The following is a 26,624-nucleotide window of genomic DNA, read 5'->3' as shown; positions in this document are numbered from 1 at the left end:
ACAATGCAGCATGTCTAGGGATGTGACTGCATGCTTGGGAACAGCCCCCTGTGTGAGGGGTCCAGGCTCCCTCTCCACTGGCAGAAATAGGAGCTCAGGCTTCCTCTGGGCCCTCCCCACTGGCCTCCTTCCCGAGAAGCCAACAAAGCAGGGAGCTGCCCCATACCTCCTTTCTGTTGTCTCCATGCTAAAGCAAACTGTGCCACCCACAGAGCTGGGCAGTGCCCAGAGGAGCAAAAATGGTCCTATGGTTTCAGATATGGAGAGGAGAGAGCCTAGAAGTGCTGGAGGGTGAGGCTGGAGAGGCATCTGGGAGTGGGAAGACCAAGTAGGACAGGGCAGACCAAAACTCAAGGTGATAATATCTTCCCAGCTCCAAAGGTATCTGGTATTAGTCCTGGTCTGCCTGGAGAAGAGGGGTGGGATGTGGGGCAAATCCCCTGGGCCCAGAGAGGCATGCCTGAGGAAAGGCTCCTCTTCCTTGTTCAGCCCCCCTCCTACATTTCCCCAAAGCCAGAGAAATGCCCAGATCTCAGGGAATACTAACAAGGTTAACCTTAAATGCCAGTGTAAGGAGAATAGACAGAGTGTGGGCCTCTTGCAGTAATCTTGGTGAATTTATGGGCAGGGATGATAATGCCCAGGAGTTATAGACCCTTCCTGTTTTCACACTCCCCCTTGCCCAGACTCCCAGCATTCAATTGTTTTCCCTGTCCAATATCCTTCCTTGGCCTAAGAATAGGCTTCTGTCCTATCTCTCTGTCCAGCATCTTGCAGGCAAGGATTCACTCCCAGTTCCTTGTCTAAGGGAGACCCTAGGACAGAACCCTTGTCCCAAACAAAGACAGAATCACCACCTTCTCTCAGTTGTTTTCAAGGTGTTGTAGTGAAAAGGACTCTGGAGTTGGAGTCAGAGGACTTGGGTCGGCTTCTGTATTGTTTGAAAGACAGAGAAGTGGTGCTGTCTTTCCCAAGAATGATGTAGGCTCTATGACTATTCCCAAAGCTTAGTGGTCTGAAATGGCTATGTAACAAATAAATAGAATATAGTAATAATAATATAACACATGTAGATCTATACATAGCAGTCACTTTATTATTAAATAGTCCCTATTCAGGGATAGGTATAATTGGATTCCTTTATTCCTGAATCTTTAATGGCTGGGATTCCTAATCTCATGACTTCTCATCCCTTCATGCACCCTTTTTATAAATAGGAGTAGGAATCAGTATAGCAAGAGCTGGGTTTTGGGGTGGGAAGGGATAATTTATTGCTTGAGGCTCTTGTCTGGCTCTCTTTCCTTAGAGTGATTCCTGTTGCTGAATTGAGTCCATTGGACCTATATATCTGGATTCTAGGATGACAATGTTCTTTCCTTCTACAACTCCAAGGCCTTTCACTGAGAAGCCAATGTATCTGTGGTGGAGAACCTGCCATAGATGAGACTGATCACCCATATTTCCTGCAGGTTGGAGGGTCCTGTCTTCTGCTCTTCTATATCACTTACCCTATAGTAGTGGCTCAATGAATTTTTGCTCATGTAACTGATCAAAATAAAAAATTTTAGAGAAATATTAAACCCTGGCCCTGTGTGGGGGGGCAACTTCTGCATTTTCGACTGTCTATATGAATGAACTTGACTCTCCTTAGCATCTCTGCATTCTTCGGTCATGGATTCTTCTCTGAAGGGGGTAGGAATCTAGGTCTTCAATACAAATTTGTTGAATAAATCAATGAAAGAGTGAATGAATGAGTGAATAAATAAAGAGAAGAATATATGGGATGTGTGGTAAAAAAATATGAAAGTTTTTTAACAGTCAGTTAGGATAACTGAAAGACGCCAGTTTTTTTTTTTAAGGACCACCCTTTTGGGGAGGAGACCAACGGCATGAGCTACGCACGCCAGTCCGCCTGCTGCGCACGTCAGACTGCCTGCTAGCACTCCACTTCCGGGGTGCGAGCTTAAAAGGCAAGGAGAGAACGGAAGTGGGAGTTTTTTCCTGCTCTGCTGGTCTCCTGACTGCACTGCACAGACGGTCTCTCTCCCCAAAGGTGGCCTTCGGTTTTGGTGAGTTTTATACGGAATAGAGACTAAGCTTAGGCTTAAGACGATTTGTATTGTGTTTCTACTTTCCTATCCTTCTAATCAACATCACCTTGTGACTACCATACAATAAATGGTCTATCTAGAAAACCAGAAGCTTCTTCCATTTACTAGTCTGGGAGATAAATTAAGGGAAAGGTTAAGTAGGGTAGATTTATGATCTAATATCCAATTTTAAATCTCACAGATGGGAAGGTCAGGCTGTTCTTAGGTATAAAACTCAGAGTGCATTTTACTATGGCTCTCATTATCTCCACTGCCACCTAACCCCTACGGTTCTCCCTTACTTCATTGAACAATAGAAGACATCATAGGATTTCCATATGGAAAAGGCCTTAGACATTCCCTTCTCATTTTAAAGATGAGGAAAAGGAGAAGCAAGTACTCCAAGCTAACTTAAGTACTAAGTAACCTGAGCAGATTAAAGCTAAATTTCTCTTATTCCAGTCCCAGTATTTTTTCCATGATACCAGACTGCCTCTTGAAAAATATTAAGCCACCTGATGTGTTTATCTTGAATGCCCCTGTTATCTTTGAGTCACTGGTTCCACCTTCCTGTGCCTGTCCTGCCCAGTGGACCTTCAGGGAAGAACTTTGGGACTAGGGGCTTTTCAGAATGTGGCTTTCCTAGGTGCCTTTATCTCTTCACAATATACATAGAATATGAGAGATTCCTCACAAGGGAAAGTGAAGATACTTCCTTATGACATCAAGAACTTCCTGGGTTTGTCAGGAACTAGCTGTGTGGGGCCTTAGGTACATCATTTCCTTTCTATGAACTTCAGTCTCTGAATGATGTTAATGATGCCATGTGTTGTTGTGCCATTCCCAGTGGGTTGGTTAGCATGGAATGAGATAATGAAGGGGAACCCTCTAAGAGAAGCTCAACCCTGGAGGATTATGATGAATATATGCATGGCCTAGAAGAACCCAAGATGCAGGGCTCTGGCAGGAAGCCAATGGAAGGGCTACATTGCTAACTGTGACCACTCAGCCAAACTTCTCAGTTCCCCTGGGCCCTCTACCAAAAGCTGCCAGTTGGCCAGTGTCCTTGTCATAGGTCAAGAATGTCAGCGTTTGGGGGCAGCTAGGTGGCGCAGTGGATAGAGCACCGACCCAGGATTCAGGAGTACCTGAGTTCAAATCCGGCCTCGGACACTTGACACTTACTAGCTGTGTGACCCTGGGCAAGTCACTTAACCCTCATTGCCCCGCAAAAAAACCCAAAAAAACCAAAACAAAACAAAACAAAAAAAAGAATGTCAGCGTTGAAAGAAATTTTCAATATTATGTAGTCTCATGATGTCCTTCCACAGAGTGAGAAACTGAAGCATGAAGGAAGGGAAGTGCTTTACCCAACAGCACATGGTCAGTGACAGGACAAGGGCTAGAATTCAAGCAGTGAAGCCACAAATCCCTGGTCCCATTTCTTGCCTTTCTTCCCACTGAGTGCCTGGTCAGGGCCACTCTTGGTCATCCCTTCAATGTGTTTCTCATGGGGCCCTGGGAGCAACAAGTCTAGGAAGGTCAGCCTAGGGCAGAGAGATGAAGGAGCACTGTAGACAAGGGATGCTTCAGGTATTTGGGGAAGAAAAAGAGGTAAGATAATGCAGAACAATGTGGGTCATAAGTTCAGCATGAAGAAGGAGGGTAGTTTTGTTTAGAATTAAGGGGACCAGAATGCTGCTGGGATGGCAGGTTCATGGTGACCATCCCACAGCACTGATCTCTGGTCAGTTCTTCAATTAAGTCCAGACTCTGGCTTCTAGCTCCAGGACTTAAGAGGGAGGAAAAGGACATGAGGGAACATACATCATGTCACTTCTCTGCTAAAAAAAACCCTACAAATGGCTTCCTATCCTAGACTCCTAAAAGCTCAGAATTATAAGGAACCTTCTATTTCTCCAGTCTAACCCTTTCCCCAGTGTAGAAATCCACCCCACAACAATAAAACATTCAGGTTGGCCATCTCCATGTGGGTCCTAAGGTGACATTCTCGATTTCCTGATTCCTGCCAGAATCAACATCTCTGTGATCAGTTTGCTTTCAAAATCTCACCTTTCTTCAGAGGGAATTCTGGTTTGGGAAACAATATTGAGAAATATTTTTTTCTAATAACATTTTAGTGACAGTAGAAACTTTCTGACGTTTTTGTTGGGTGGGCTTGTGTATCTGTTGAAAGGCTCTGTTACCAATAGGAAATGATACATATTTTAACAATTTCTTTCCAGAATGAAAAAAATATCCATGCACAGAAGTTTTACTAATTTTCTCATGCTCATATTCTGTAGGTCTGCCACATGAGTGGCACAACTTTATTTGGTACAGACAAACCTATGGAGCACAGAAATGACACACTAATTATACATGTCATTAACCATATAGGGCCAATAAAATCCATCTTTCAATACTTCAAGGGTTCTTGCTTGACTTAAATGTTGACAATCATCATGCAATGCTTACATGGTCATTACATATTTATGAAGGAAGAACCAACCATCTCTAGATACCATATGGATGATTAATTAGCTCTTAGAATTTCCAACTTCTGTCCATTCCTTCACAGTAGTTACCCCTCCAGAGAGTCTGTGGGGGTTAGCCCTCCATTTATTGATTGTATTCTATCACAGAACCCAAGCATTCATCTATTCTTATCACCAGTCATCCAGTGATAACTGTGATAAAGAAGGTTTTTTGCTTAATGCAATGTATTTGACTCTACTGAGGTTATGCTTTTAGGTGGCTATTCCAAATTCATGGTTGTCCATACTGATTGTTCATTATCCTTTTGGGAGTTACCAATAGCTCTCCCTTCATCAATATTTATCCACATAATATTAGTATCATGAGGTCCATGAAATAGAAAAGAAGGACTGGGTTAGGTTTCCTGGTTGGTAGGATATACTAATTTCATAATTACCTACAACTGCTCTCCATTTTTGGCAAGCAGCATCCAACTTAGGATGGATCACAAGGTACCTTAGTGGGTTGTCATCTGTCCACACTTGAAATTTTGCTCTATTGATGTTACTTTTGAACTTTTCTGTGATGACTGTTTTAAATCCAAAAATTCTAGTTTATGTCTTGGATACCAAGTTTAACTCCAGGAAATTCTTTATTATCTGATTCCAAGGCCTTTTTTTCTTTTTCTTTCTTTTTCTACTTTTTAATAACCATCATTTTCTGGGTACAAAACACCCCCCAAACCAGGATGTATTTGTTTTTTTTTTTAATTTTTTTTTGGTGGGGCAATGGGGGTTAAGTGACTTGCCCAGGGTCACACAGCTAGTAAGTGTCAAGTGTCTGAGGCCAGATTTGAACTCAGGCACTCTTGAATCCAGGGCCGGTGCTTTATCCACTGTGCCACCTAGCCGCCCCAAAGGATGTATTTGTAATAGAAAAGGTTTATTTGGGTCAACATAGGACAAGATGGTGAAATTTTTAAGGCAGTTAACAAAAATTTTAAAAGCTTGTTTGAATTCTTCCTCCCATTGTCTCCAAAAGACTTCTTAGAGTTTGAAAGTTTTCTCCCTCTTCTCGTTATGATTTAGAGTGTTTGCCCTCATCTATCCACTTGTGAGATTGTTGGGAGGTTTAGTAATAGCAGTGTAATTGTTCAGAGACTCAACAATAGTAGCCAGTGAATCCTAGGAAAGTCCTCAATTAGTAAAGGTTTCTAGGATGTTACCATCTGGGGAGCAATTGTATCTTCTTTGCATCAGTGCTTACTTCCTGCTGACACATTATGTGACCAAGCTATTTACCAAGTTCAAAGAGGTCAGAAAAAAAGTTTTGAATTGGATATACAAGGCTGAGCAGTTCCCAGGAAGCAACAGAAGTGTAAGTTTTCTGCCTTGTGACAGCTTTCACTTTGGTTGGGAGCAATGAAGGGTGTAATTGCCTGAAAATTGTCAAAGTTTGGCCTCCTTGGTGACTCAGGGGATAGGGTTGTCAGTGAATTCATTTGCAGCCTGAGTAGAGCCAGATCTCCAGTGCAAGGGGAACTGCTTCCAGAGATAGGATTCAGTTGGTGTTTCTGGTGTCTAGTTCCTGTAGACATTAAGTGGCCTTTTGATATGCGGCAAACCCCTTTCTCTCTTGGGCTTTTCCTCTACTATAAAATAAAGGAGCTGGGTTTGAAGATCTCTGAAGTCCAACCCACCTCTAAGATGCCTGATAAACATTAATCACTGGAGTGGCTCTTCTTAGTCTTCCTTGGAGGTGGAGGTGGGAATGAGGCAGGAAAAGGGGTCAACCTACCCAAGAAATAAGTGGGCACTTTCTCCTGGGTGGCTATAGAACTAACCTTCTCCACTTGCACTTTCCCAGAGGAGGAAAAGGATGATTAATTAATGAAGACCTTGTGGTTGCCAGGAACCTAAATTGGGATCTGCTTTGAAAGGCCACCACATTGAAGACCCCCCTCTCTGTCCAATAAAGAATTGCTTTCCTATTAAGATTCTTCCTGTGCCTCATTGGCTGGGGCCAATGAACACTTGTGCCTGACTTGTTGCTACATCAGCTATCTTTGGTCTGATTGTTTATGAGTTTGCACCTGTGTCTGGCAGGTTGAAGTCATCAGACCCCTCTGTCTGATTGGTTGTGGTTCTCAGTGGGGTTTTGGCTGAACCATTTCAGCTCCAGGGAACAAGTCTGAGGCCCTGACCTGAAGAAATAAAAGTTGTAATGAAGTTGATGAGATGATGTAATGAGATGATGAATAGAGTGACTCTCTCTGGATTTTTTCTCCTTTGTGCAGGTGAGAGGGGTTGGAGTCAGGGGGTGGTCCTTTCCTTGGGTGTTTTGGGAGGGTAGCAGAAGTTGTTAAGGGACAAAACCTTTTGAAATCATTTACACGGCCCCCACCCTAGAACTTAGAATCGTGGATTGATTGGTGGCTGCAGGGACCCCTATGTAGAAGAGATGTTCAGGAGAGCCCCTGAGGAGTTTTTGTTGGCTTTCCAATTCACTTGATGAGATTATAGGATATAGATGTTTGTAGGAAGGGGGCATGTCCCATGTAGCTTGACATAGGCCCTTGGCCCCTGCTGGGAGGGAGGACACAGTGAGCTCCCCTGAGTGGTCTACAGTTATTGAGCTGTACAAGAATGACTTTTCTTCTGCCTCTCCCTGTGAATCCTTGAATAGAGGAGAAATGGCCCATGCACTTAGGGGAGGAGACCTCTTTTTCACATATTTTCTCTCTCTTAGATTCGCAGACTACAGAGCAATAAGAGGGTGTAGGAGAAATTGTTGTCCCTCCCTGAATAAGGCAGAAGCACAAGGCAAGGGGAGACATGTGCTTTCCTTGATGAGCCTGAGGTAGGTTTCCTAGGCCTTCCAATTCTTGGTGGGCTTGTTTTGCCTTTCTCTTCCCTTTTCTGAGCACAGGCTAGTGTTTAGCAGTGCTGACACATGGATGTTTTTAGCCTTCTGGGTTAAACTCATTGGCAATGTTGAGTTCAAAAACTTCTGAGTTTGAGAACCAGGCACCAGCCAGCTGGAGGGAGAAAGTGCCTTGCACAGCCCCATTCTCAGGGGAGGGCAAGATCACTGCCAGAAACCTTCTGGAGCTGAAGGACTACAGCCATGTCAGGGGAGGCAGGAGCTCTGGACCTTACCAATAGCCCAGGATATTTCTCTGAGTTGTTTGGACAGTGGCCCTGTGAGGCAAAGGGGCTGGCACTTGGTCAGTATGGAGTATCTTTACCTTGTGTGGAATCAAAGAAGGATAATGGGCTAGTAGATTGCTTTATGTTTCTTATCTATGTTTATGGGTGTCTGGGTCCTCTGTCTTATTCAGTTTCACTGGTAGAGGAAATCACAATCTTTCCCATACCTGGTATGCAAATTGTCTCTCCAAGCCCTTTGTGGGAGGGCATGTTGTTACCAACACATGGGGGAACTCAGGAAATGTAGGTTTTATTTTTACAAATTTTCCTGCAATTGTATCCCCAATTAATGAGCCATTAGTGATCCAGAGGTAGTCTATCCTTTAGATCTCAGAATGAACCCAGGTGTGTTTGCTGGTGACCCTTGTCCAGGGTTGATATTTAGAGAGTAAGTCAAAGACTGCAAGAACTACTTTTCTAAGAGACCTCAGGGACCATTGGGTTCACCCCCTCATTGTACAGATAAGGAAACTAAGGGCCAGAGAGGGAAAAGGATTTGCCAAAGGTCAAAGTTCTGGTAAGGAGTGTCAGAATCCCACCTTGTAGCCAGGACTTCCAGGAAGTCCAGGCCACACTACTCCTCTTGGGCTCTCTTTTTTTTTTTTTTTTTGTCTGTCTCTAATAATTCTTATATCTAGCATTTATGTAGAGCCTTAAGGTTTGCAAAGTGCTTTGCAAGTCATCTCACTTGGTCTTCCCAATAACTCTGGGAAGTAAGTGCTTATTCTTATCCCCATTTTCCAGATGAGGAAATGGAGAGATGAAGTGGCTAGCTGAGGGTCACATAGCTGATAGTTATCTGAGGCAGGCTTTGACTTCAGGTCTTCCTGATTCTGTCCAACACTCTAACCACTTTACCACCCAGCTATCCCACTTCCTTGAGCACAAGGCAGTAGTGCCCATAGACTTAGAGGCCAAGTTTAGAGTTCAGTAATTTACTTAAAAAAATTTTGGACATGATTTGTGATTTCACCTGCTAGTTTAGAGAGAAAGAATTGAAAAAAAAAAAAAGAATTGTAGGGCCCCCTTTGGTAGAGGATTCTTTGCCTGGTTATTCCTCTGTAGGCTTCAGTGTGGGCCAGAAGCTGGCACTGAGACCCTGCTCTGTTCCCGGGGGTCTGAATCACACCACTGCTGCTTGCTTCTGAACTTGTTCCTTTCTCTGTACACCACCCTGGGACTCCCTACCTTGGAAGAGTATCCCCAGGTGCTGGTCCATTTCTCAGCCTGATCTTGGTTGACATCTCAGTCTTGGTGACCCAGAATTGGATGATGGGTTCCAAAGCTTCCAGTTAGCACCTTTTCTAGTACTCTGAATGCATTTTTCCTAGATGAGCTGGGACTTCCTCTTGCCCTGGTGCATAGCCAGTCCCTAAGCACTGGAGAACTTGGTTTCCAGTGTGTTCCTGGCTAGTATCCATCCCTTGTCTCTATGGACCTCTCCATCTGTCTTCCTATGCCCACCTGAGTGGAAGAAGTAACTCACCATTGCTTCTTCTGGATTTCCCCATTTGGATTTAGTCTGATACATTTTGCAGATCTGTTTGGTAGTGGCATTTTTTTTTTTTTGGACCTGGGGAGCTCACTGTTTTAGTTTCTACTATACCATACTCTACCATGTTGGGTCTGCCTCCTCTGTGGCAGTCCTCTATCCACTATGTCATGCTGCCTTTCATTCCATAATCTTCTGTAATATCAGCAAATACAGCTTAAGTAAGGAAGAAACAGGACCCAGATCAGCCATTCCCAGTAACTGGTACAATTATAGATGTCAAGTTGCTCTGACTTAGATCTGTCTTATTTACCAATTCTTCCATGCTGCAGGGAAGGCCCATGAGTTTTATCTATTTTGGTACCAAGACTGTTCCCCACCCCACCCCCCAGGGAAATGAGGGTTAAGTGACTTGCCCAGGGTCACACAGCTAGTTAAGTGTCAAGTGTCTGAGGCTGGATTTGAACTCAGGTACTCCTGAATCCAGGGCCGGTGCTTAATCCACTGTGCCACCTAGCCACCCCCAACAACAAGTATTTAATAAATTCTACATATGGCAACAAGTTATCCTCCTTGTCTCTTTCCTTCTAAGCATGTTTCTGTTCTCTTCTGTCCATTTGGTAAACTGTTTCAATGACCCTTTTTCTCAGGCTTCACTATTACCATCCTCCATCCACGAAACCTCTTTCCACATAAAAATGGAATAAAAGAGAAAAAAATTGGTGTAACAAGTACATTTAGACAAGCAAAATCAATTCAGACAAGGGCCATGGACAAACATATCTATATCCTTATCTATGTGTGTATGTTTATGTGCATGTATGTACATGTGTATCTGTATCTGTATGCCTATCATTATGTCTATGTGGATGTCCATGTCTGGGTCTGTGTCTATGTCTATGTCTATGTCTGTGTCTGTGTCTGTGTCTGTGTCCGGGTCCGTGTCTATGTCTATGTCTGTGTCTGTGTCTGTGTCTGTGTCTGTGTCTGTGTCTGTGTCTGTGTCCGTGTCTATGTCTATGTCTATGTCTATGTCCATTTCAATGGCAATGGCAATGTCCACATCCATGACCACGTCCACATCTACATCTATGTCTATATCTATGCCCATATCTTTCTTTTTCTGGTGTCTATCATCTCTCTGGCAGGAGGTAGATAAGATGCTTCATCACTGGTCCCCTGGACACATGGATATTAGCATGTCATAATACCAGAAAGGACAGGAGTCCTCATGCTCCAGAGGCTCTAGCATCAAATCTAGGTCCAAACCCCATTAGCAATGGGGGTGGGGAGCTTGAGCTAGGCTTTTAACTGGCTACTTTTGGTTCAATGTTAAAGTACAGTGAGATGTTCACAGATTATTGAACAGTTAGCCAAAGGAGGTTTAACCAGCCATAGCACAGATCTAAAAGCACATAGCTTGTGTAGATTGTTGACCATTGAAGGATAAGATTTAGGGTTAAAAGGGACCTTGGGGAAAATAGGGTCATAGCTTTAGTGCTAGAAGGGACCTCAGAAAATGAGGAAACTGAGGCCCAGAAGAGGGTAATGACTTGCTTAAGGTCACTCATTTTTAACGCAGGTGCTGTGAAATCAAACCAGATCAAAGTGTTTTGTATGTAAATTGAACTAGCAATATGAGCTATTCTCCTAAGGACTTTTTGACTTGGCCCATGCTTCTTTTCTCTCTCCAGCCCAGCTTTACTAACCCCATCCCTTCCTCATGGGCCTCAGAGGAAAGGACTATCAACATTTCAAGATTCCAAGATTGTTCAATTCAGGGTCAGAGCTTCCTGCTTGCGAAGCTCCACCCTAAAGAGTAAAGAGTTCCTGATGCAATTCTCCAGGGATTAAGTCCACTGAGGTGGATATAAATACTAGGCCTTTGTACCAGTTATCTCAGTGGCTCCTGTCCTCACCATGAAGCCCAGCAGCCTTTTCTTCCTCTTGGCACTAGTGACCCTTGTGTCCCTTGCTTCAGCTACTATTCAAATTGAAAGAAGAGGTGAGGTTATGGCTGGGTCTGGTCTGCAGGATGGGGGATTGGGGGATTTCCTCTGTTACCCCAAGGCTGAGCTTTCTAGGGTAGGAAGTTTGGGCCCTCTGGACAAAGACAAAAGCTTCCTAGATCCTCCAAGCCTCTCAATGGCCCCTCCCTGTGGGCCATCTCCCAGCTGGAGCTGCTATTTGAGAAATCCCCAAGGTTTTAGGATTCCAAACTACATTCCCTGTTCATTCTCTGTGTATCTCAGTTTCATCCTCTGTCTCATCCTCTTACTCTTTGTCCTTCATTTTTTTTTTTTGCAGGGCAATGAGGGTTAAGTGACTTGCCCAGGGTCACACAGCTAGTAAGTGTCAAGTGTCTGAGGCCGGATTTGAACTCAGGTCCTCCTGAATCCAGGGCTGGTGCTTTATCCACTGCACCACCTAGCTGCCCCTCTCTATCTTATTCTTACTCTCAATCACTCTTTATCTCTAGCTTCTTTCTCTTGCTCCTAGCACAGTGTCTTTGTCCATCACTCTATCTCTCAGTCTCTGTCTCATTATCTGCCTCCTTCTCTGGCCCCTTCTCTATAGCTATTGCCATTCTGTCACTGTCTCTTTCTCTGGGAGGCAGCATGTTCTAGTGGAGGTTATTGTTCTTTGAGTCAGGACCCCGGGGTTCAAGGCCTGTCTCCACCACCTACTTCAGGAAATCACAGAAACCTGTCCTTGAGGGTTGAGTCCATAAACTCTTGAGTTTGGGCTTCTTCATCTATCAAGTGGGATGCTAATGCTTTCACTGGCCACCCCTGAGCAGGAGTGCCATAGTCCCAGAGGCTGCTGGGGTAGATGGGGATTAGGAGACTTCCAAGCAGAAATGAAAAGGGTGGATTGTGTCCAAGCTCCAGAGGGTAGCTGTGTCAGGTTTCCTGGGACTAGAGAGAGATGCTATTAGGCGAGTTAGCCTAGGAGGGATGGAGCTGAGTGCCTCAAGTCAAGCTTGGATTGGGTGGGGAGGATTGTTCTAGAAAATAAACCGTCTGACTTTGCATGGCTTGGCTTTAGGAGATTCAGAAAAGCCAGGAACATGCCCATTTGTGTTAGAACAGTGTGTAATGATAAATCCTCCAAATGAATGTGACAATGATGGACATTGCCCTGGTGAACTGAAGTGCTGCGTGGGCAGGTGTGGGAAGACCTGCATGGATCCATTGAAAGGTATGGAGGCTCTCTGAGCTCAGGATCCCTAATCCCTCCCTTTTCCTTGCCACACACTTTCCCCTAATTATAAGATCTTTGCCAAGACTACAGAACAGGACTTAAGGGGAGTTTTCTTCTTTCTTTTTGTCCCTTCTTCTTCCTGCCTCCACCTCTCTTCCTCTCACCTTCAACCACCAAACTCAGCACTGTTTTGGGGACCTGAGTCTGTGCATTTGAAATATTTCATTCTGGGGGTCATCCTGACTTTCCCCACTGAGGTTTTGATATTTCCCAGGTCAGCATAAGAAATTAAATGGGGGGAGAGGAGCAGCTAGGTGGTGCAGTGGATAGAACACTGGCCCTGGATTCAGGAGGACCTGAGTTCAAATCCAGCCTCAGACATTTGACACTTACTAGCTGTGTGACCCTGGGCAAGTCACTTAACTCTCATTGCCCCCCCCAAAAAAATTAAATGGGAACATTTTTGGAGTTTTGCTGATGCCGCAGGTGACATGCAAAGGCCAGCAGATGACACAGAGCCTATGATTAGATACTTAACCCAAAATTTGCAATAGGTACTGTAAATTCTGTATAAAAGAAAAGAAAAAAAATTCAGACTTATTCTCTGGGATGAAGGGAAGGCCAAAACATTTTACGCAGATTTTCCTGATTGAGCTGTGCCCTAACTCCTATGATGTGGAAGGGATAACTGTATAGCACCCTTTAACATAAGCCTTTTAAAATTGCAAAATGCTACAAGTGCAGGGCAGATTCCTAAGGCAATATCACTTTGCCAGACAGGTTGATAGGCACAGGCCCTAATCCAGTAGGATATCAGATTGAAGAATTGTCTCACCCTGGAAACTCTGCATGCCTCTGCCATGCCAGCAGCCTGATACTTCAAATCAACCTATTTCCCTGGTCTTGGTCTGCTTCCCTATTCCTGTAAATCTTATGTCTGTTTTCTGTTATAAAAATAAGCTCTGGAAATCACTCCTTTGTCACAAATTACTGAGGGAATTAGTTGACCTGACTTACAGGTAACCTGTCAGCCATGACTTATTAAATCATTATCTACTCAGAAGCTTTGTACCTCAGAATTGTTTTCTTTTTCAGATAATTGATTTTAACAACCCAGCAATGTTAATTGCTTACAAGTTAGTAAGGTGAGAAGTTAAATATTTCTCTTTTATAACCTGTTGACCTGTTTTCCCCTGAACCTGAGGTGGTTTATGGTATAGACTGATCCTAGACCTCATCAGAAAGGCAGTCTTACAGACCTGAACCTGACCTTGCAGAGGGTCTAAGCTGACTGGCAGTGTTACAATACCCTTTGGGATGTCTCTTACCCTAGTAATCCCAGGGCCAAAGCTCTAGGCAGGAGAGGTGTTGTCTCTGGCTTCAGTCCTCTCTCTTTCTGAATTGGTTGTTATGTTACAGCTTATAGTGTCTTCTTCATTTGAAGGATCTATTTCTGAGCCACTGCCCAGTTCAGAGAGTCTTTCCAAGTTGACTGCCATTTCAGCTGAGATCATCTGCATAAAACTCTGGAAAGGATGCTGATAACATGACATGCCTGCATGAGAGAGACTGACAGGTAGAGTTGGCATGAAAGCTTGTTTCTTGCTTTGAGAGAGGACACATGTGGCTTCAGAAGACCCTCTCAGGGAGAAACTCAGAGAGAAAGAGAACAAGACTGGAGACATTAGGGACATGTTTGGTGAAGGGAGCCGCTTTCCTTTACATATCTGCCTTTCAAAGTATATTCTCTTTTTCTTTGGGTTTCTCCCCTAAAAGGGCCTGCAATCATGGGAAGCAGGAAACAAGAAGTCTTTCTTCTCCTAGGCTCTCATGCAGCTCCATCCCTGGTGCAGATATTTAGTAAGGATGCCCTTCACCAATGAAGATAGTCTTAAGCAAATGAGACACACTTGAGCCCTGCATTACATTTATAACCGGCGGATGGCTTCTTTCACTTAGAGTCTACAGAGGTTATTGTCCTTTAATCTCATCAGGGAGATCCAACTGATTCTCATATGGTAAATACAGGGTACAGGAAAATGTTTTGACAGAGCTCTTGCCAGTCCCCGGGACTATTCTATAAATAAGCAAGTTGCCTAGTCCCTCCACGACGAGGTATTGAGGTGGTTTCCAATGTTCTGCAAACACACTACAAATTCGTATGTTCCATGGCAGACAGTATAATAATAATAGCTAATATTTATACAGAACTTACTATGTGCCAAGCACTGTATTAAGTGCTTTACAATTATTATCTCGTCTGGTATTTACAACAACCCTGGGAGGTAGGTGCTGTTATCCTCATTGCATAATTGAGGAACTGAGGCAAACTGTCCACAGTAGGGATGGTGCAATGCCCGGACCAACACTCTTGGTAGAATGTATTTATTGCTAGGAATGAATGCTACATGCTAACTTCACCAGGAGTTTTGTTCTGCTCTCAGTGTCCCTAACATATTCAGCCAGCATGAAGTTGGAACAGTAGATTTCTGGATTCTTTGATGCCAGCCAAAGCTAACATTTCCTTGACTAATCTTTGCCTTGGCAGATCTCTGAACCTGGAAGGAAGTCTGTACACTGGGAAATACTTTTCCCATAACACTTTAGCAACTGTGAAAGCTTTCTGATTTCTGGTTAGTTATGCTAGTCTTGTGATATGGTCAGATATCACCAAAATGTGGCTTGTGTTCTTATTGCCTTACTTCTTGGCTTGTATCATGCTATCTGCTCTTGCTTCTAGGTATCTACAAACAGCTGAGGCACAAAAGTCTGGTTCAATGAAACAAGTTTCACATATGCTGTGAGTATAGTGTCTGGTAGGAAGTCCCTAACTCTTCACTATGCTGTCATTTGCTTGTAACCTAGTTCCCTGGCCTTCGCAAATACAGTCTTCACTTAGGTATCCTACCCCACCTTGTATAGCATTGAAATGGGGTGACATTATGATAATATGTCACCCACATACTTGACAAAGGCTCTGAAAAGTCAAGATTGGTTAATTGGAAGCTTCAAACAGGTTTCCTCTTGATGATCTACACCTTCATTGGTCTCTTCTCACATTCTAGCGTTTTCCCAAAGATTATGAAGTCATCTAGCTGGGCCAAGATTGATTCATGCTTCTAAATAATTTCTCCATCAGTCATTGGAAAGTAGCAAGTGCCTCCCAGACACCAAAAATCCAGCTAGGCAGATGGAAGCTATTTATTCCTTGTCTGATATAGGAACCTAGTAATGGTCATTACATAAGTTTATTCTGCCTATTACATGGTAAAGGATGTCTTGAACCCTTGGCATGGGCTACTGGTTCACTTTGATTGATATCTTTCCATTCTCTTTCTGTACCACCATAATATGGCTGATGCATATGGACTGCCAGACTCTGATGATGGTGTTGGCTAGTTGGTCTTTGAAAAGGTTTCTGAGGTCATCTGTCACAGACAAAGAAATCTTTCTAGATCATTACTGGAATGGTTGGTGGTCAATGAGGTGGATCCTGTAGGTTGTTCCTGGCATGCATGCCTCATCCCACTCATGCAATGAGAACACATCTGTCCTCTTGTTGAGCTTTTGTATCAATCAGTCCTTCTATTCTGCTACTGGACAATCGCCCAAATCTGATATCTTGGCATCAATTTGTGAAGTTGAAGAGCCAGTATTCTTGTGATGTTCACTACCATATCTTGCTTCCATTCTCCTATAGGTCTCTGTATAGACTATATAGATGGTAAAACTGCTCAGGTATTGGGGCTTGACTTGTATTCATTATCTTGTCATATCTTTAACAAGACTGGACTTGGTTCCAATTAGTACCAACACGTCAAAGATAATAATCTCTGGGTCTGGGCACACATGATCCAAGGTATACACTTTTCTATTGATATCAACAAGCTCCAGAGTGAACTCCAGGCTCATTCTGATATAACACAGATAAGCCTAGTTTTTGCCACTCAGTTCTCTAAGTCCAAGCCCTTCTAAAGGTTATCATGGTATTTGTTGTCAAATACCTCCTACAGAACAATTAGAATACAATGGTGCTCTGCTCTCTAAGACAGTACATTTCACATTCTCAGTCTTTGTCTTCTTTTATGGATCCCATGAGTCCAAGTGCTTTATCAGCATCATGCCTCCTGTTTTCTGGGTCGAAGGTTCTCACCTTCCCTGGTCCCCTCTCCTTTCCCCAGTGCTGCTCCTGGACACATCAGCTTCCATAACACCCAGGCTGCATTCTCTTTACCAGTACAGCTTACCTACAGGCATGGCCATCTTCTTCACAGAAGAAGATGATTTCTGATTGTCTCCTGGTGGTGTGGTTTGCATGTCCAGCCTTCTTGGTCTGGATTCCTTTGTGCCGTTACATTTTCCAGGGAGCATGGTTTTGTCTACCTCTCACCCGATTTTCTGTGGTCTTCAGGTCTCTATCTCCTCGCTTCTATTCTCTTAGAATTATTCTTATTCTATTCTCTGTATCTGTATCTTTAGTCAGCCAGCCAGCATTTATTAATCACCTACTATGTGTTCAGTTAGGAACCTTGTATAAAGGGCCTATCCTCGGAACCTCAGGACAGAAAGCTGAGCCTGAGGAAACAGGGCTAAGTGTCAAGGGTCAGGAATCTCATCCTACCTTTGAATTTCTGTATTCTATCAATCAATAAACACTTATTCATTTCCAACTATGTGCCAGGCACTGTACTAAGCACTGGGGATACAAAGAAGGACAAAAAAAACAGCCCCTGTCCTTAAGGAGCTCATAAGCCAATGGGTTAGACAACATGCAAACAACTCTATAGAAACAAGATATGATCAGGATAAATGGAAGAAAATCAATAGAGAGAAGGTATTAACCCTTCAGGCTTCTTGCAGAGGGTGGGGCTTTGCTTGGAACTTAGAGACAGTTAAGGAAACCAGGAGGCAGAGTCAAGGGAGAGAAGTCAAGGAATGGGGGGACAGCCAGTGAAACTGCATGAAATTACGATAGTCTTGTCTTGCTTCTATTGCCCATACACAAGAGGGCCCTTGGGAGCTAGGGGAGGCTGAGTCTTCCCAGGGAAAAAACCTCAGGCAGTTCTGCCCTCCCCTACAGAGCTGTGTATCATGTCCATGATTTTTTTCTACTTTTGGGTGAGGCAAGTACAAATGAATGTCAACTAGATACCATTTTATCTCTGGGCCATTGCATCTCCAGCTGCCATGTGTTCCTTCTACTCATACCTCATGTACTTTCTCAGGCTTGACATCTTCCCTCATTAGTGGTGAGGTGAGAGGTGACCTTATTAGCTGTGCTTTCATATGAACCGCCAAGTCAGGGGACTTTGCCCCTCTTTATCTAGAGTGGTAATCTTCATTCCTTTGTTCCTTCCTTCCTTCTTTCTTTCTTGGCAATGATGGTTAAGTGCCCAGGGTCACACAGCTAGTAAGTGTCAAGTGTCTGAGGCCAGATTTGAACTCAGGTACTCCTGAATCCAGGGCCGGTGCTTTATCCACTATGCCACCTAGTTGCCCCTAGAGTGGTAATCTTAATAAAGGAATCATATAAACTTGTCATGGTGTCCTGCCAACACCACGATACCTCTCTAGTTTTTGCTACATGAGTTCAGGAAGAGAATTGTTCAGGTCCCATAAAATTCCAAAAGTTGGCCCTTTAAGGCATTCCATTTGATTTACACATCTTTTCCAGTGCAGACGCTTGCTGATTCCATAGTGATTCTGTCTCCTTGCTGGCATAAACCTTTCATGTTCGTTCCCTGGAGGAGGTTGGCAAAGTAGAATGATCCCTTCCACGTTGAGGAGGTTAGGGTCATAGTGCCCCCGATATCTGGAAAATCCAGGTAAATGTTTTTGGCCCTCCCCTTGCAATTGAAACAACACAAGATACAAGAAACTCAAGAAGCAAATATCACTGTAAGGTCACTGTGAGTTGTCATGGGACAAATTGCTGTAAACATGTTTGGCATCCCTAAACCAGTGCGTAGAACAGAGGCCTTTTACTACAAATTTAATTTTAAGGAAAAAATTGTGTAGCTGTTCATTTATGTTATGAAATAGTAAAATACAAACCGTACAGGTGATACTATACAGGACAGTACATACATTTTATGCATATCTGAATTTTGAAACTGTTTCTGTGTCATCTTGCTGCCCTTTGTACACACAAACCTAAAACTTTGGAAAAACTCCCCCAAAATTCCCATTTAATTTCTTCTTCTTTTTTTCTTTTGTGGGGCAATGAGGGTTAAGTGACTTGTCCAGGGTAACACAGTAAGTGTCAAGTGTCTGAGGCTGGATTTGAACTCAGGTCCTCCTGAATCTGGGGCTGGTGTTTTATCCACTGTACTACCTAGCTGCCCCTCCCATTTAATTTCTTATGCCAACCCATGATATCTCAAAACACAATGGGGAAAGTCACAATGTGGAAGGGATAACTATGTTATTTATCTCATTTAAGTCTCACATATGGTTTTTTCCTAGAGAGTCTTCTTATCTTTGACTCAAGATATCCTTCTTTGGTGATATATCAAATTTCAGTCTTGCCCATAGATATTTTGTCTTTGTTCAATTAAAGAGTTTTCACCCTTGCCTCACCCACAGGAGAGCTATCTTTTTCTGCCATGGGTAGCTATGGGGCACAGTGGATAGATTGCTGAGCCTGGAGTCAGGAAGACTTGAGTTCATATCTGTCCTCAGACATTTACTAACTGTGTGACCCTGGGTAAGTCACGTAACCCTTGTTTGTCTCAGTTTCCTCATCTGTAAAATGGGGATAATAATAGCATCTACCTTGAAGGATTGCTGTTAGGATCAAATGAAGCAATAATTTTAAAGTGCTTAGCATAGCACCTGGCACACAGCAAGCACTATATGAATGTCAGGTACTATTTTTTAAAGTAATAAACATTTTTATTTATAGTTTTGAGTTCCAATTTTTATCCCTCTTTCCCTCCCTCCCCTCCCCTCAGATATGGGTTATACATGTACAATTGTGTAAAACATAAAATATATAAAGTTACTAATATGGTAATGTTTTATATAATTGTACATGTATAACAATTACCTAAAACATGACCATATTAGTCACATTAGTCATTATGTACAAGAAAACTTGAATAAAAGAAAAAATGAAAGAAAGTGAAAAATAGCATGTTTCAGTCTGTGTTCAATCAACGATCAGTTCTTTCTCTGGAGGTGGATAGTATGTTTCATCAATAGTCCTTTGAGATTGTCTTGAATCATTGTACTGCTGAGAAAAGTTAAGTCATTCACAGTTCTTCATTGTGAGATTTAAAATTGGATATTAGATCATAAATCTCCCCTACTTAACCTTTCCCTTAATTTATCTCCCAGACTAGTAAATGGAAGAAGCTTTTGGTTTTCTAGATAGACCCTTTTATTTATTGTTATGGTAGTCACAAGGTGATGTTGATTAAAAGGATAGGAAAGTAGAAACACAATACAAATCGTCTTAAGTCTAAGCTTAGTCTATATTCCTTATAAAAACTCACCAAACCGAAAAGCCACCTTTGGAGAGAGACCGTCTGTGCCGCGCCGTCAGGAGCCTAGCCGAGCAGGCAAAAGCCCCACTTCCGTTCTCTCCACCCCGGAAGTTGAGTCCCCGCAGGCAGTCTGACGTGCGCAGCAGGCGAACTGTTCGTCTCCTCCCCAAAAGGGTGGTCCTTCAAAAACTGGCGTCTTTCAGTTATCCTAACCAACTGGTAAAAACTTTCATATTTTTTTACCACATCATCAAACAATATTGCTGTCACCGTGCACAACATTCTCCTGCTTCTGCTCACTTCACTATACATTAGTTCACACATGTCTTTCCAGGTCTTTCTGAAATCATCCTGCTTGTCATTTCTTTCTTTCTTTCTTTTTTAAGTGAGGCAATTGGGGTTAAGTGACTTGCCCAGGGTCACACAGCTAGTAAGTGTTAAGTGTCTGAGGCTAGATTTGAACTCAGGTACTCCTGACTCTAGGGCTGGTGTTCTATCCACTGTGCCACCTAGCTGCCCCCTGCTTGTCATTTCTTATAGCACAATAATATTCCATCACAATTATATACCACTGCTTGTTTAGCCATTCCCCAATTGATGGACATTCCTTTGATCTCTAATTCTTAGTCACCACAAAAAGAGCTACTATAAATATAACAAACAGGTCTTTTTCTCTTTTGGAGGATGGCTTTGGGATGTAAACTTATCAGTGATATTGCTGGATCAAAGGGTATGCCCAGTTTTATAGTCCTTTGGGCATAGTTCCAAATTGCTCTCCAGAATGGTTGGATATTTTCACAACTCCACCAACAGTGGATTAGCGTCTGTTTTCCAATATCCCCTCCAACATCCAATATTTTCCTTTTTTGTTATATTTGCCACTCTGATAGGTGTGGGGTGGTACCTCAAAGTTGTTTTAATTTGTATTTCTCTGATTAATAGTGATCTAGAGTCTTTTTTCATATGACTATAGATACCTTTGATTTTTTTGTCTGAAAACTGCCTGTTAGATTCTTTTACCATTTAGATAATGACTTTTTTTGTTTTGTTTTTGTTTGTTTGTTTGTTTTTACAAGGCAATTGGGGTTAAGTGACTTGCCATGGGCCACATAGCTAGTAAGTGTTAAGTGTCTGAGGCTGGATTTGAACTCAGGTCCTCCTGAATCCAGGGCTGGTGCTCTATCCACTGCGCCACCTAGCTGCCCCGATGATGACTTTTTGATCTGAGCTGCAACTAGGGCCCATATAGACAACAATACTTTCCCTGAATTTACTTTCTCCCGCCTCCAACTTGGTGACCAAGATGGGCTGGGCTGCCTTTTCTTGCCAGGACTTCATGACCAATGGCATTGATACCATTATCTCCAAGACCGTAGTGTTCCCATTGAGAAAGTCCAATGAGAGTACAGGGTGCAAAGAAACAAATTGCTGCTCACAGACAAGTACCAAGGCATAATGGATGATGTAGTCCAAATTCCAAAGGACCAAAAGATGCTTTCCTCCTGGTTGGGTCATTTAGCAAATGTTATCAGATGTGCCTCATCAGGTAGGATATTCGGTGAAGTGAAAGTCAAGTGAAAAAAAAAAAGAAGTCAAGTGAAAAGGATATTTAGCAAGCAGACAGCACAGCTTCCCTCTCTCCATGCTGATCATACTATCAGCAATCAGAAACCTGTGTCATGCCTGAGCATGTAGATCCTGGCTCCCTCTAGGCTAGCTTTTGTACTTAGAAAGCTATCTGAGTAATTTGGTCCTTTGACCAATTACATCTCATGGATAGTAACTCAGGCCCTCCTGACTTCAGGGTGGGTGCTCTAACCACTGCGCCACCCAGCTACCCCCCTACAATGCCTTTTATGGAAAAAATAGCCCATCCTGCATGGGATAGATATTACTTCTGTGACCGTTGACATTTATATTGTGCTTTAAAATTTGCATAGCACTTTATGGATTCACAACAACCAGGGGAAGTGAGTACCACTGTTATTATTATCCCAGATTTACAGGTAAGAAAACTCTGTAGTTAAATGACTTACCTGCTCATGATGACACAGCGAGTTTTTGAGGTCTTCTTGATTATGGGGTCAGCAATCTATGCATTAAATTTCCTCATATTGAGCTAAGATCTGCTAAGAGCTATAACTTTAACTGCCTATAACTTAGCTTCTAGGTTTGCCTTCTGGGGTCAAACAACATCTCTGAACCCTCTTCACACCACAGAGCTTAAAGATAGTGTTCATGGGGCAGCTAGGTGACGCAGTGGATAGAGCACCGGCCCTGGAGTCAGGAGTACCTGAGTTCAAATTCGGCCTCAGACACTTAACACTTACTAGCTGTGTGACCCTGGGGCAAGTCACTTAACCCCAATTGCCTCACTAAAAAAAAAAAAAGATAGTGTTCATGACCTCTATCCTGCCCATATCTTTTCTTCTCGAGCTGAATATCCTTGTGCCTTCAAATAATCCGTATATGACATGGTTTCCAATCCCTTCATCATCTTGGTTGCCCATCTATTTCTACAGCATCACTTCCAAATCTGTCTATTTAGATTTTTAAAAATAGATTTTGCTTTTGTTTATATCTTTTTCCTTCCTTCATCCCTCCCAGAGATCTATTCTCTATAATAAAGAATAAAAAAGAGAGGAAAGAAAAATATTCCAGCAAAACTACCCAATATATTGAAAAAGTCTGATATTACATGTAGTATCCCACATTCAGGATTCTGACCTCAGCAAAGTGGGTGGAAAATATCTTCTTGTATATCTTTTGTTGGGGCCAAGCTTGGTTGTTACAATTTCTCTGTTTGCTTTCAATGACCCACATCTCTCTGCTTATTTCTACCTCGTCAGTCAGACCTTCTGGTTGGTTGGTTAGTTGTCATCCTTCATTCTCAGAGGACCCAAATGACATCACTATATCGGGGTGAAGTTACAGTGTGTCCAACTGACTGTGACTGATCAGAGCAACATGAACTCAGAAGGTTTTACTATAGGTGGGGCACAAATAGTCCATATGAACATTTGAGGAGGAGATGTCTCTAAATAGGTGCATCTCACATTTCTTTTGGGCTACTGAAATTTTGCTTTGCTCATAGAGCACACCACCTTCCTTTTTTTTTCTGATAAAAGTATTTTATTTTTTTTCCAGTTACAGGTAAAAATAGTTCTCAACATTTGTTTATACAATTTCCAATTTCAGATTTTTCTCCCTCCCTCCCCCCTTCCCTAGACAGCAGGTAATCTGATATAGGTTATGTAATGATTGGAACGATGCCACCTGCTGGATATTTACTGTAGAAAAGCTCTGCCAAGAGGTGAAGGTCTCTGAGGGCAAAAAAAAACCATGAGTCTTTTCTTATGGCATCAGGAAGTGACCTTTGCTTGTGGAAGGAAGAAGGGGGAGCCTGCTGCTCTGATTGAGGCTTTTTCCTGTGGACTCTGGCGGAGAGCAGAACTAGGAATGCTCTCTCCCTTTAATCAATAGATGAATGTAGGCCTTTCTCTCTCTCTCTTTACCAAATTCTTATTCTCCTTAATAAATGCTTAAAAGTCTAACTCTTGCTAATGCTTATAATTTATTGGTGACCACTTACTAGAGGTTTTAGACAGACTAGCTAGAATTTTAGCCCCTTAACAGTTTTATGTGTACATATATATATATATATATATATATACACACACACACACATAATAACATTAAACATATTTCTGCATTAGTCATTTTATAAGAGAAGAATCAGAGCAAAAAAGGAAAAACCTGAAAACAGAAAAACAACAGCACCAAAAGCAAAAGAAATAGTATGGTTCAATCAGCATCTCTACTCCACAGTTCTTTTTTTTTTTTTTTTTTGGATTTGGAGAGCCCCTTCCATCATGAGTCCACTGGAACTCTTCTGTACCATTGCATTGGTGAGAAGAATCTCGTCCATCACAGTAGATCAACACACAATGTTGATGATACTGTGTACAATGTTCTGGTTCTGCTCATATCACTCATCATCAGTTCATGCAAGTCCTTCCAGGTTTCTCTGAACTCCTGCTTATTGTTTCTTACAGCACAATAGTATTCCATTACATTCATATACCACAACTTGTTCAGCCATTCCCCAATTGATGGGCATCCCCTCAACTTCCAATTCCTTGCCATCACATAAAGAGCAGCTATAAATATTTTTGTACATGTGGGTCCCTTTTCCCTTTACACCACCTTCTTTGATGTGGGCAAGCTATGAAGGGTGATTCTTTGGCAACATCTCCTATGTCATGCAATAATTTCTGATCTTCTACCACTCCAATAAATACCAGTCTAGCTTCCTTGCTGTCCCTGTAGGTCCATCTCTAGCTGCTCCCCTTCCCTCCACCAACTTGCTTATTCTTACCTTCCTGATTGGACTCCTTAGTCTGTCTCCCCATCCCTTCAAACTTAGATCCTTGGGTCTCGGGTTTCTCTTCTATAAAATGAAAAGGTTTGACAAGATGATCCTTAAGTCTCTACCAGCTCAAACACTCAAAATTACAGGGACTCTTCCAGCCCTAACAGTCTATGTCCTGCTATTACATTCTATCACTAGAATTATGTATTCTATGATCTAAGCTCTCTTCCAGCAATAGCATTGTTTCTTCTATGTTCTAAGGTTCTTTCTAGCCCTGATACTCAGTTCTATGTTCTGAAGTCTTTTGCAGCCCTGCCATCTGATGTTTGAGGTCCCTTACAGTTAGGGGTATGCTAGTAAATGTTAACAACTGGCTCTCTGGGGGGAAAAACATGTACAAAGGACACACTTTTAAGTTTAATCTGCATTGAGGTTTTTTGAATAACATTTTATTTTTCCCCAATTACATGTAAAAACAATTTTAAACATTTGCTTTTTTAGAATTTTTAGTTTCAAATTCTCTCCCTCCCTCTGTCCCTTCCTTCCCTCCACCCTCTCTAAGAGGGTAAGCAATCTGATATAGGTAATACATGTGCAATCATGCAAAACAGATTTCTACAGTTAATCTGCACTGTTAATCACTTTCTTAATACAATCAATCAATCAAACAAGAAATCAAGCCCTGATCTGTAGCATTTGTTAATTTCCACCATGTGCATGGTCATGCATCAGCTCTGATGAGATCCAGCACACTTCTCCTTATAGTGCTAGCATTATTGGTGCTATTTTCTATGGTCTCTTCCAGTTCAGAAAGTCTAAGTTTTATTATTGGTTCATCCTGGGCCTGTACTGCTTGTCCAGGCACATCCCAATCTTCCTGGTCTTGTGGTTGATTAGGTGTAAGATCAAATTAGTGTGTAGATACAATATGATCAAAGCAAGTCTCCTCCCTCCTACTCAACTTCTCTTAGAGACGGAATATAGAATGGACCATGGAAGCCTAATCTCAGGAAGAAACCTCAGAGATTATCCTGTCCAATATGTATCAGAAGAAGACTTTCCTCCAGCCTTTGTTGGAACCCTTGAGTGATGAGGAACAACCTGCCTCCCAAGGCAGCCCATTTCCCTGTAGGACCCCTGAGATTTTCCAAAAGATGCCTCATACACCAAGGCCAAATTCGCTTCTCCACACTTCCACCTATGGCTTCTAGTTTGGCCTTCTGTGGTAAGCAGAACAAATCTATTCTTTTGTCCACAGGGCAGCCTGTCATGTAAGACTTCAAGACTGCTCTCATGCCCCCTTTGAGCATCCTCTTCTCCAGATTAAATGCCCTCCCCCCATGGCACAGAATTATCACTTTCTAGCTATCACCTAAATGCTGGCTATGATGCTGATATTGGTGCTGGGGCTTCTCCCTTATGTTGAGAGGGTCTTTTGATCTGTTGAATGTCCAGGACTGGTAGATAAGGATTCTATCTGGAGGACTCTCAAAGTTGCAGGCACCCTCATCCTGCCACAGGGCAGGTAGGTAGCCAAGGAGGCAGATGGGGAACAAGGGAGAAGCAGGTAAACAGAACATTGGAAGGAAGCACTGATCAGAGATAGGATCGCTTCATTCGTGGGGGGTGGCACAGACCTTCTTGGAGAAGGATAGGCCTATCACTTCAGGGTAAACCTACTGGAAAGAACCTGGCTTTGGCATCCAAGAAAACTTAGTCCTAGCTCTGCCCCTAACTTGCTCTATGACCTTGGATCAGAGTCTGATCATGTATTTAGAGTTATAAGGGATCTTGAATGTCATTTAGCATCATCCCTTCATTTTATATATGACGAATTGATGAATCAAGACACATTCAGGTTAAATAACTTGTCCAGGGCCACATAGCTAATAATGCCTGAGGGAAGATTTGAAACTCAGGTCTTTCTCACTCCATGACCCCACTCTCTATTAACTAAACTATGCTGCTCCTTGGGTTAGGAATTGTCTCAGTTTCCTCCAGTAAGGAGGTCAGAATAGTTGATTTTTAAAGTCCTTTCTAACTAGGATACTGGATGACCATGATTGGACTCAGGAAGACCTGAGTTCAAATCTGGTCTCAGACACTTGACACTTACTAGCTGTGTGACCCTGGGCAAGTCACTTCACCCTCATTGCCCTGAGGGGGAAAAGTTTACCCCTAGAAGTTACTTATTTGTTGATCTCCCTGGGCTGCCATCTTCTCCTCCTTCTTCCCTCAACTTTACAAAGGTCAAAGAGGTAGCCAGATATTGCGAGTGTAACCAGCTCCTTG

At 42.7% G+C, this 26,624-nt stretch overlaps 2 protein-coding genes across 2 annotated transcripts in view; both read left to right on the top strand.

Moving 5' to 3' along the window:
• LOC122739137 overlaps positions 1-9,008 on the top strand; it is a 43,002-nt gene extending 33,994 nt beyond the window's left edge. Inside the window, exon 9 of the mRNA XM_043980983.1 lies at positions 8,843-9,008. Coding sequence (XP_043836918.1) covers positions 8,843-9,008 — 166 coding nt within the window. The remainder of the gene's footprint in view (positions 1-8,842) is intronic.
• A 2,181-nt stretch (positions 9,009-11,189) lies between these two features.
• The window catches only part of LOC122739136 (antileukoproteinase-like), a 39,770-nt gene continuing 24,335 nt past the window's right edge, over positions 11,190-26,624 (top strand). Inside the window, exons 1-2 of the mRNA XM_043980981.1 lie at positions 11,190-11,274; positions 12,318-12,470. Of these exons, the coding sequence (XP_043836916.1) occupies positions 11,190-11,274; positions 12,318-12,470 (238 nt within the window). The remainder of the gene's footprint in view (positions 11,275-12,317; positions 12,471-26,624) is intronic.

This window comes from Dromiciops gliroides, chromosome 2 (assembly GCF_019393635.1).
Source record: "Dromiciops gliroides isolate mDroGli1 chromosome 2, mDroGli1.pri, whole genome shotgun sequence".
NCBI lineage: Eukaryota > Metazoa > Chordata > Mammalia > Microbiotheria > Microbiotheriidae > Dromiciops > Dromiciops gliroides.
Note: the sequence above shows the minus strand (reverse complement) of the source record. Positions and strands in the feature narration are given on the sequence as shown.